Consider the following 12,289-nt stretch of genomic DNA (forward strand, 5'->3'; position numbering starts at 1 on the left):
ACTATCACCAGCGAGGTGGTCGAGAGCTCACATATCACCATCACCAGCGAGGTGGAGGAGAGCTCACAGATCACCATCATCTGCAAGGTGGAGGAGAGCTCACAGATCACCATCACCAGCGAGGTGGAGGAGTGCTCACAGATCACCATCATCTGCAAGGTGGAGGAGAGCTCACAGATCACCATCACCAGCGAGGTGGAGGAGAGCTCACAGATCACCATCACCAGCGAGGTGGAGGAGAGCTCACAGATCACCATCACCAGCGAGGTGGAGGAGAGCTCACAGATCACCATCACCAGCGAGGTGGAGGAGTGCTCACAGATCACCATCATCTGCAAGGTGGAGGAGAGCTCACAGATCACCATCACCAGCGAGGTGGAGGAGAGCTCACAGATCACCATCACCAGCGAGGTGGAGGAGAGCTCACAGATCACCATCACCAGCGAGGTGGAGGAGATCTCACATATCACCATCACCAGCGAGGTGGAGGAGAGCTCACATATCACCATCACCAGCGAGGTGGAGGAGAGCTCACAGATCACCATCACCAGCGAGGTGGAGGAGAGCTCACAGATATGTAGTATATACAGCAGTGTACTGATATGTGAGGTACGAGGTATAATAGATGCAGTGTACAGATATATAGTATATACAGCAGTGTACTGATATGTGAGGTACGAGGTATAATAGATGCAGTGTACAGATATATAGTATATACAGCAGTGTACTGATATGTGAGGTACGAGGTATAATAGATGCAGAGTGTACAGATATATAGTATATACAGCAGTGTACTGATATGTGAGGTACGAGGTATAATAGATGCAGTGTGTACAGATATATAGTATATACAGCAGTGTACTGATATGTGAGGTACGAGGTATAATAGATGCAGAGTGTACAGATATATAGTATATACAGCTGTGTACTGATATGTGAGGTACGAGGTATAATAGATGCAGAGTGTACAGATATATAGTATATACAGCAGTGTACTGATATGTGAGGTACGAGGTATAATAGTGTGTACAGATATATAGTATATACAGCAGTGTACTGATATGTGAGGTACGAGGTATAATAGATGCAGAGTGTACAGATATATAGTATATACAGCAGTGTACTGATATGTGAGGTACGAGGTATAATAGATGCAATGTGTACAGATATATGGTATATACAGCAGTGTACTGATATGTGAGGTACGAGGTATAATAGTGTGTACAGATATATAGTATATACAGCAGTGTACTGATATGTGAGGTACGAGGTATAATAGATGCAGTGTACAGATATATAGTATATACAGCAGTGCACTGATATGTGAGGTACGAGGTATAATAGATGCAGTGTGTACAGATATATAGTATATACAGCAGTGTACTGATATGTGAGGTACGAGGTATAATAGATGCAGTGTGTACAGATATATAGTATATACAGCAGTGTACTGATATGTGAGGTACGAGGTATAATAGATGCAGTGTACAGATATATAGTATATACAGCAGTGTACTGATATGTGAGGTACGAGGTATAATAGATGCAGAGTGTACAGATATATAGTATATACAGCAGTGTACTGATATGTGAGGTACGAGGTATAATAGATGCAGTGTGTACAGATATATAGTATATACAGCAGTGTACTGATATGGGAGGTACGAGGTATAATAGATGCAGTGTGTACAGATATATAGTATATACAGCAGTGCACTGATATGTGAGGTACGAGGTATAATAGATGCAGTGTACAGATATATAGTATATACAGCAGTGTACTGATATGTGAGGTACGAGGTATAATAGATGCAGAGTGTACAGATATATAGTATATACAGCAGTGTACTGATATGTGAGGTACGAGGTATAATAGATGCAGTGTGTACAGATATATAGTATATACAGCAGTGTACTGATATGGGAGGTACGAGGTATAATAGATGCAGTGTGTACAGGTATATAGTATATACAGCAGTGTACTGATATGTGAGGTACGAGGTATAATAGATGCAGTGTGTACAGATATATTGTATATACAGCAGTGTACTGATATGTGAGGTACGAGGTATAATAGATGCAGTGTGTACAGATATATGGTATATACAGCAGTGTACTGATATGTGAGGTACGAGGTATAATAGATGCAGAGTGTACAGATATATGGTATATACAGCAGTGTACTGATATGTGAGGTACGAGGTATAATAGACACAGAGTGTACAGATATATAGTATATACAGCAGTGTACTGATATGTGAGGTACGAGGTATAATAGATGCAGTGTGTACAGATATATTGTATATACAGCAGTGTACTGATATGTGAGGTACGAGGTATAATAGATGCAGTGTGTACAGATATATGGTATATACAGCAGTGTACTGATATGTGAGGTACGAGGTATAATAGATGCAGAGTGTACAGATATATAGTATATACAGCAGTGTACTGATATGTGAGGTACGAGGTATAATAGACGCAGTGTGTACAGATATATAGTATATACAGCAGTGTACTGATATGTGAGGTACGAGGTATAATAGACGCAGTGTGTACAGATATATAGTATATACAGCAGTGTACTGATATGTGAGGTACGAGGTATAATAGATGCAGTGTGTACAGATATATAGTATATACAGCAGTGTACTGATATGTGAGGTATGAGGTATAATAGATGCAGAGTGTACAGATATATAGTATATACAGCAGTGTACTGATATGTGAGGTACGAGGTATAATAGTGTGTACAGATATATAGTATATACAGCAGTGTACTGATATGTGAGGTACGAGGTATAATAGACGCAGTGTGTACAGATATATAGTTTATACAGCAGTGTACTGATATGTGAGGTACGAGGTATAATAGATGCAGAGTGTACAGATATATAGTTTATACAGCAGTGTACTGATATGTGAGGTACGAGGTATAATAGATGCAGAGTGTACAGATATATGTGGTCAGTTATATGTTATGGTCACTATGTGAGGTACACGAGGTATACGGCTTGTAACTGTCTACAGTACTATATATGAGATATGAGTAAAGACAGGGAATGGGTGGGGGAGGGCAAATGAAGAGAAAGGAGGAGGACCTGCTCTCACCGCTCCATCCTGGTCTCAGTGGAGAGCTCACCCTGCAGTTCTTCTCCATGCTGTTGGGGGTTGAAGGACCTGTGATGATGATGATGACGTCAGGACAGGTCCTGGCAGATGCTCCTATCTAACCTGAGAACCATTCTTTGTGCAGTTCTTTTACTAGACGCAGTTCTTCACTGATGACAGGGATACTATACTAGATCTTGGACAGTAATTAGTATAATTAGGGGGCGGGGCCTTTGGTTTAGGAAGGGCCCCTTTTCCCCACGGCCCCCAAAGCAGCTGCGTGGTTTGCCAATGCATTTCACCAATTTCAAAAACACAGCAAAACTCATAAGTAAAACATGCAGTTTCTGGTGCTGAAAAGCACAAATATCCAGAATGTAGAATTTCTTCAAGACGACGCTCCCCCGTGTGCAGGAAGCCCAAATGTTCTTCTGTGGTTCCCCCTAGCCCCAGTGAGTGAGCGCTGGGGTTGTGAGGGGCTGATATGAACGGTGACATCGCTGCAGAATACGGTGGAGCCATATAAACAACACAAAATAAATCATTTAAAAGAATATAAACTGAAATAAAATGGTCTATAATGCCGTTCCTTTGTATTTAGCCCTTGTGCCTCCAATATACAGGTCACTGGACGGCTGCAGCATGAGGACTAGTAAGTCGCTGGCACCAGACCCAGGAGCCGCCAGCAGCACCAGAAGCTTCACGTATCACACACAGATCAGCACAACAATTACAGCTCCAAGCATCCCCGAGGGACAGAGGTAAGTGGCCGCTCATGGACGCTTCAGTAAACTGTCTTTAGCTGATGTAACTGTATGACGTACCGGGGGCCACTGCTTCACTGAAGAGTGTCAGAGAGCTGGATGAGCAGGTAAGATCACTGGGGACGGGTCAGACCACCCCACCGATCAGAGGGTCTATCACTTATGTAACATGCTATAAAACATAATCTATACAAATCACAAGGGGTTAAATCCTGGGGAGGTCCTATGTGTTCCTGGGACTGGGATTTTACACATCCATCCAAGATGTGTATTAACATCCAGCCTCCAGCCATGCAGTCTACTATTACCACAGTGTATAACATCCAGCCTCCAGCCATGCAGTCTGCCATTACCACAGTGTATAACATCCAGCCTCCAGCCATGCAGTCTGCCATTACCACAGTGTATAACATCCAGCCTCCAGCCATGCAGTCTGCCATTACCACAGTGTATAACATCCAGCCTCCAGCCATGCAGTCTACTATTACCACAGTGTATAACATCCAGCCTCCAGCCATGCAGTCTACCATTACCACAGTGTATAACATCCAGCCTCTAGCCATGCAGTCTACCATTACCACAGTGTATAACATCCAGCCTCTAGCCATGCAGTCTACTATTACCACAGTGTATAACATCCAGCCTCCAGCCATGCAGTCTACCATTACCACAGTGTATAACATCCAGCCTCTAGCCATGCAGTCTACCATTACCACAGTGTATAACATCCAGCCTCTAGCCATGCAGTCTACCATTACCACAGTGTATAACATCCAGCCTCCAGCCATGCAGTCTACCATTACCACAGTGTATAACATCCAGCCTCTAGCCATGCAGTCTACCATTACCACAGGTGTATAACATTCAGCCTCTAGCCATGCAGTCTACCATTACCACAGTGTATAACATCCAGCCTCTAGCCATGCAGTCTACCATTACCACAGGTGTATAACATCCAGCCTCTAGCCATGCAGTCTACCATTACCACAGTGTATAACATCCAGCCTCCAGCCATGCAGTCTACCATTACCACAGGTGTATAACATCCAGCCTCCAGCCATGAAGTCTACCATTACCACAGTGTATAACATCCAGCCTCTAGCCATGCAGTCTACCATTACCACAGGTGTATAACATCCAGCCTCCAGCCATGCAGTCTACCATTACCACAGTGTATAACATCCAGCCTCCAGCCATGCAGTCTACCATTACCACAGGTGTATAACATCCAGCCTCCAGCCATGCAGTCTACCATTACCACAGGTGCATAACATCCAGTCCCAGGCCATGCAGTCTACCATTACCACAGTGTATTAACATCCAGCCTCTAGCCATGCAGTCTACCATAACAACAGTGTATAAAATCCAGCCTCTAGCCATGCAGTCTACCATTACCACAGTGTATAAAATCCAGCCTCTAGCCATGCAGTCTACCATTACCACAGTGTATTAACATCCAGCCTCTAGCCATGCAGTCTACCATAACAACAGTGTATAACATCCAGCCCCCGTCCATGCAGTCTACCATAACAACAGTGTATAAAATCCAACCTCTAGCCATGCAGTCTACCATTATCACAGTGTATAACCTCCAGCCATGCAGTCTACCATTACCACAGGTGTATAACATCCAGCCTCCAGCCATGCAGTCTACCATTACCACAGGTGTATAACATCCAGCCTCCAGCCATGCAGTCTACCATTACCACAGGTGCATAACATCCAGTCCCAGGCCATGCAGTCTACCATTACCACAGGTGTATAACATCCAGTCCCAGGCCATGCAGTCTACCATTACCACAGTGTATAATATCCAGCCTCCAGCCATGCAGTCTACCATTACCACAGTGTATAACATCCAGCCTCTAGCCATGTAGTCTACCATTACCACAGGTGTATAACATCCAGCCTCTAGCCGTGCAGTCTACCATTACCACAGGTGTATAACATCCAGCCTCTAGCCGTGCAGTCTACCATTACCACCGTGTATAACATCCAGCCTCTAGCCGTGCAGTCTACCATTACCACAGTGTATAACATCCAGCCTCCAGCCATGCAGTCTACCATTACCACAGTGTATAACATCCAGCCTCTAGCCATGCAGTCTACCATTACCACAGTATATAACATCCAGCCTCTAGCCGTGCAGTCTGCCATTACCACAGTGTAGAACATCCAGCCTCGAGCCATGCAGTCTACCATTACCACAGTGTATAACATCCAGTCCCAGGCCATGCAGTCTACCATTACTACAGTGTATAACATCCAGCCTCTAGCCATGCAGTCTACCATTACCACAGGTGTATAAAATCCAGCCTCTAGCTATGTAGTCTACCATTACCACAGTGTATAACATCCAGCCTCTAGCCATGCAGTCTACCATTACTACAGTGTATAATATCCAGCCTCTAGCCATGCAGTCTACCATTACCACAGTGTATAACATCCAGCCTCTGCCATGCATTACCACAGGATGCCACCACTGCCACAAATCACTTCCTGACATGTCTTCTCTTCTAGATATTCCACCATCACCTGTGGGCAGTTTTATTGTAAAGTGGAAGGAACCGCATTAACTCAGCCACAGAGGAGCACAGAGCATAAAATTCACCCACGCTCTGCTGACTCCATAACTGCAGAGTGCAGACCTCCCAAGCCATTAACATCAGCAGAAAAACTGCTGTGCCAGGAGCTTCATAGCATGGTAGCCATTCATCATCAAGCACAACGCCAGGAGTAGAATGGAGCGGTGTAAAGCCAGAGAAGTGGAGACTAGTGTTGAGCGAGCACCAAAGTGCTCGTGTGTCCTACCGAGCACCCGAGCACATTGGAAGTCAATGGGAGAACCCCAGGCACCCCCTGCTCTGAAGAGGGAAGGGTGTCGGGACTCTAGTTCGGCTTAGGAGTCCCTGCTCTGACTCCATATATAGTTATGTCCATATATGGAGTCAGTGCTCGGGGACACCCAGTGCATTTAAATCTAATTTAGCCTCTATTTCAGAAATTTTTTTGCCGGGATTCGAACTCACAACCTTCTGTATTAGAGGCAAGGCACCTAACCACTCAGCTATAATAGCTGCTTAGCCAGTTACTTTAAAAAAAAAGACTTCTACTGTACTGTACTTCTACTGAGACCTATACAGTAGAAATCTCATATTTTTATTTATAAATTTTTTTAGTGACTGGCTATGCAGCTTTATAGTGTAGTGGTGTGATGCAGAAGCTGTGAGTTCAAATCCTATCACAAACTTTTTCGGAAATAGAGGCTAAACTTAATTTAAGTTTTTAGCCATAATATATTTACACATATTATATATTTAGAATATATAATATATATAAATATATTATGGCTAAAACATCAGTAGTAGTTTCCCACATATTATGCATTCATATATATCAGAAGTTTGATTTTATCTATATAGATTTTTATTTTATTTTTATTTTTCTAGAAATTTCACATTTATTTTGTGCCATACATTTTTTACAATTACTAAAAAATATATAAAATAGATAAATTTAATCTATATTTCTGAAAAATTTTGTGGCGGGATTTGAACTCACAGCTTCTGCATCATAGCCCAGAACTTTAACCACTACACTATATAGCTGCTCACCAAAAAATAAATAAAAAATATGAGACTTCTACTGTACAGTAGAAGTCTCAAATATTTACATTTTTTTTTGTAAGTGGCTATGCAGCTATTATAGCTGAGTGGTTAAGTGCCTTTCCTCTAATGCAAAAGGGTGTGAGTTCGAATCCTGGCAGAAACTTTTCAGAAATAGAGGCTAAATTAGATTGGACATAGCTATATATGCAGTCAGAGTAGGGACTCCTATACTGCAGGCTCACATTGAGGGATTCCCTCACTGTACAGCGATCTTCTGCATAGAGATAGAGGCTAAATTAGATTTAAATACACTGACTCGAGCACACGTGGTGTTTGGCCGAACTCCGTGATGTTCCGAGCATAGCTATGCTAGAGCCTAATTGGTGTTGCTCGCTCAACACTAGTGGAGACGTCTTCTGTGCAGTGACCAATCACACTTCTCTATCTGGTGTCTGATGGATGAGTCTGGTGAATGCCAGGAGGATGTTACCTACCTGACTGCACTGTGCCAGCTGTACAGTAGGGTGAGGGAGGGATAATGCTTTGGAAGAGGGGGGGGGTCTTCAGGGGTCGACCTCGGCCCCTTAGTTCCAGTAAAGTGAAGTCTTAATGCTTCAGCAGACAAGACACTGTGGACAATTTTATGGTGGGAACAGTTTGGGGAAGACCTTTGTCCGTTCCACCATCACTGCGCCCCAGTGCAAAAAGCAAGGTATATAAAGACATGCTTGGGGGAGTCTGGTGTGGAAGAACATGACCATCTGCACACAGCCCGACCTCCCAGGTGGGAGGGAACTTGTTGTGATTTTTAAAATTGTGATATTTTTTTTTATGACTAAGAATGACTAACATCTGAAACGCGTAAGGCTACTTTCACACTTGTGGCAAGACGGATCCGACAGGCTGCCTTCCGCAATTTCGCCGTGCCGCCGCTCCGTTCCCATTGACTATACTTTTTAGTCCGGCGGCCTCTCAGCGCGAACTGCCACAGCGAAATAGCGAAAGGACGGATCCGACAGGGTGAACAGCCTGTCGGATCCGTCCTGCCGCAAGTGTGGAAGTAGCCTAAGGCTTTTAGCACAGCGGGGCACATGCTGTAAATTCTTTGCGTTAATAGAAGGCATCGGGTGGTGATCTCCTGTCATCTTGGAGTTTCTCTTAAGTGCTGACTGATTTCTACAGCTCGGGAGTCACATCTCCATCCCCACGACGTAGACAACAGATAAGAACAGAACATGTAGGTCCCAGCCCTGACATGAACCCCCAGAACCTACCACCTGCCCAGTATGAGGGTGACGTGTGCATTGGGTCTTACCTTTCGTGTCGTTCACAGGGTCCATGTGTCGATAAATATATCCCTCCAAGTAAGAATGAAATTTAGGAGTTGGTGGGAAAAAAGCCAAACAAATGGTCATTAGTTCCCACCCACGCGCCAGGCTTTCGTAGCGGAAGTTCTCAGTGGTCTGCCGGCACAGTTGGATGTAAAGCTCGTCCCTCAGACCTTGCATGCTCCACCCTTTGGTGGCGATCTCTAAGGCGACGCTGAGTTGGTCGGTCTTGGATCGGCGGTCTCCCATGTACATCTGAATGAGCTTGAATATCTCGCAGGCCTCCTTCTTCACATTGCGGTCGTTGGTCATTATCATGGGCTTCTTGATGGACTCACTACTCCAGGCCAACATGTTGGCAATGGACACCTTCCTCCGGAAAAGACCCTGCGTGTGCTTGTTGAAATGCTTGGAGGCCCAGTTCTCAATGTCGGTCTCAGAAGAAGGCTTCCTCAAGGTGAAGGTTGGGAAGACACAGCTGGAACTGGGCATCATGTTCCTGTTGTTTCGACTGTTCTCAAACTGAGCGCAGGCACCGAGGTCTTCAGACTACGAGACAACAGACAGAGAACTAGGTTTATCACCAGAGCGTGTTACATCGGCTGCCGCTCTCTGCACAGCAGATAATTGTCTGACTGACTTCACAACACATGCCACTCATTTTACTAATTGCATTTTCCAAAAATAAAAAAATTTCAAGTATTTATAAATGTGATAAGAGCAGGGCGGACACAGAGGCGATGAGTGACGGACGTCACCGCCGGGTCATGTGACCACATTCCTGTCACCAGAAACGCTGCTGTTTTCCGAGCACGGACACAGGACGCAACCTCAGCCTTGTGCATTGTAAAGTTCTGCAACTATCTAATACGCTTTTTAACAGTTTTCACTACCTCAGATTGCTGTCAGTGAACATTCTTTTTTTATACTGAAAGACAGAACACTGTAACAGGTCCGGTGCTGCTCATACCGCAGCGTGGGTTGTGGCAGAGCAAAAGAGCCATCCTAGGGCTGGGTCTGCACACTGCGGTATTGTGCCACATACTGCGGTTTTGTAATAACTAGGCATAGCCAAAAACCAAGGCGAATGCATGCCACGTGGCGCTTTACCAATAAGCGAGACCGGGTTTCATACCACAGAGGAGTAAGGCTGCACACAATGGGCCACATTTACTAAGGGACTTGTGACTATTTTATGACTAATCTTTAGTCGCATGGCTGGTTTTAAAGGGGTATTCCCATCTCAGACCATGGGGGCATATCACTAAGTTATGCCCCCCAGGGTCTGATAGGGGCAGGTCCTATATTTTGTAAACACAGCTGAAAAGGAAGCCGTGGTCCGGCCACCACCGAGTCTTCCTATTGGCCCGGTGCTCATGTTCATGGAAAGAAAGCGATGCAAGTAGTGCAGCCTCTTCCCTCAAATATGATGGAGACCCCGACACTGATGTGAACACAGCCTTAGCTGGAATTGTCTCCCCGCGCCATGACGCTCTATTCACATCACCTGAAGGGCACACATTTCTTCATTCATTAAAGGTCCGGGGTGGGTTCTGACTGTATACAGCATTATCAGTAATGGCCGCCACCCAGACCGAACACGATAGATGCTCCTGTTTTGCCTTCTCCTGTCCGTCCTAACCAAGCCATGAAGGAGGGTCTGCAGCGGGACTGTCCGAGAGCAGTAAGGATCGCCGGGTCCTGGAGGAGGACACACCTGCTTGGCTGTCGCTGTCCCTTCCCATCCCGACAGCTAGTCAGCACACTGGCTGAGACAGGAGGCCCCCGGGGCCCCGGCTGTCAGCTGCAGAGGTTCTCCTAGTATAATGGCCTGCGGGGTGGAAAACCAGGACCTTACATTACAATTTACTTCTGCATTAAACCTCACTCTGGACCAGTCAGCGCCTGAGATCCTGCAGGGAACCACGCCGGGGCCCGAGTCACAGACAAGGAGGTGTGGTGGTGGTGGTCCACCTCACCTGACGAGGTCCTGTCTGAGCCGATTCTGGTAATTTTCTACATGAAGCACATTTGTTATATAATGAGGAGTTATTTCAAGGACAGTTCTCAGCACGATTAGTCTCTGCTTGCTGTCAGTGAATGGTAACAATCTGTCCAGACCTAATACTTCTCACAGCTGAGGGTTTGTTACAATTTGCAGCACTGAAGTAAACAGCCTAGACTGGTGGTTGAAGGATCTTACCTATACTGATACACTGTGCCAGGGGCGGGATGGAAAATTAAAGTGACCCTGTAAAAAACCCTAGAAGTGGCCCCATGTTGTAGGAATGTCTACACTGACCGAAGGGGGGTCAACACGAATCAGCAGAGACAACAGAAGTAATGGGGGGGGGGGGGGGGGGGCAGCAATACGGTGGTACAGCACAATATACTGCCCCAGCAGAACCAGATACCACAGTACAGCACAATATACTGCCCCAGCAGAACCAGATACCACAGTGCAGCACAATATACTGCCCCAGCAGAACCAGATACCACAGTGCAGCACAATATACCGCCCCAGCAGAACCAGATACCACAGTGCAGCACAATATACCGCCCCAGCAGAACCAGATACCACAGTACAGCACAATATACCGCCCCAGCAGAACCAGATACCACAGTACAGCACAATATACTGCCCCAGCAGAACCAGATATCACAGTGCAGCACAATATACCGCCCCAGCAGAACCAGATACCACAGTGCAGCACAATATACTGCCCCAGCAGAACCAGATACCACAGTGCAGCACAATATACTGCCCCAGCAGAACCAGATATCACAGTGCAGCACAATGTACTGCCCCAGCAGAACCAGATACCACAGTGCAGCACAATATACTGCCCCAGCAGAACCAGATACCACAGTGCAGCACAATATACTGCCCCAGCAGAACCAGATACCACAGTGCAGCACAATATACTGCCCCAGCAGAACCAGATACCACAGTACAGCACAATATACCGCCCCAGCAGAACCAGATACCACAGTGCAGCACAATATACTGCCCCAGCAGAACCAGATACCACAGTACAGCACAATATACCGCCCCAGCAGAACCAGATACCACAGTGCAGCACAATATACCGCCCCAGCAGAACCAGATACCACAGTGCTGCACAATATACCGCCCCAGCAGAACCAGATACCACTGTGCAGCACAATATACCGCCCCAGCAGAACCAGATACCACAGTGCAGCACAATATACTGCCCCAGCAGAACCGAATACCACAGTGCAGCACAATATACTGCCCCAGCAGAACCAGATACCACTGTGCAGCACAATATACTGCCCCAGCAGAACCAGATACCACAGTGCAGCACAATATACCGCCCCAGCAGAACCAGATACCACAGTGCAGCACAATGTACTGCCCCAGCAGAACCAAATACCACAGTGCAGCACAATATACCGCCCCAGCAGAACCAGATACCACAGTGCAGCACAATATACCGCCCCAGCAGAACCAAAT

The 12,289-nt window shown here is 45.8% G+C and overlaps 1 protein-coding gene across 2 annotated transcripts in view; it reads right to left on the reverse strand.

Annotated features, from left to right (window-relative positions):
• ARHGAP39 (Rho GTPase activating protein 39) overlaps window positions 1-12,289 on the reverse strand; it is a 166,822-nt gene that overhangs the window by 44,192 nt on the left and 110,341 nt on the right. For both annotated transcript variants that reach the window (XM_040433246.1, XM_040433245.1), the window contains exon 4: window positions 8,799-9,360. In XM_040433246.1, the coding sequence (XP_040289180.1) occupies window positions 8,799-9,360 (562 nt within the window). The remainder of the gene's footprint in view (window positions 1-8,798; window positions 9,361-12,289) is intronic.

Source organism: Bufo bufo, chromosome 5, assembly GCF_905171765.1.
Source record: "Bufo bufo chromosome 5, aBufBuf1.1, whole genome shotgun sequence".
Lineage (NCBI taxonomy): Eukaryota > Metazoa > Chordata > Amphibia > Anura > Bufonidae > Bufo > Bufo bufo.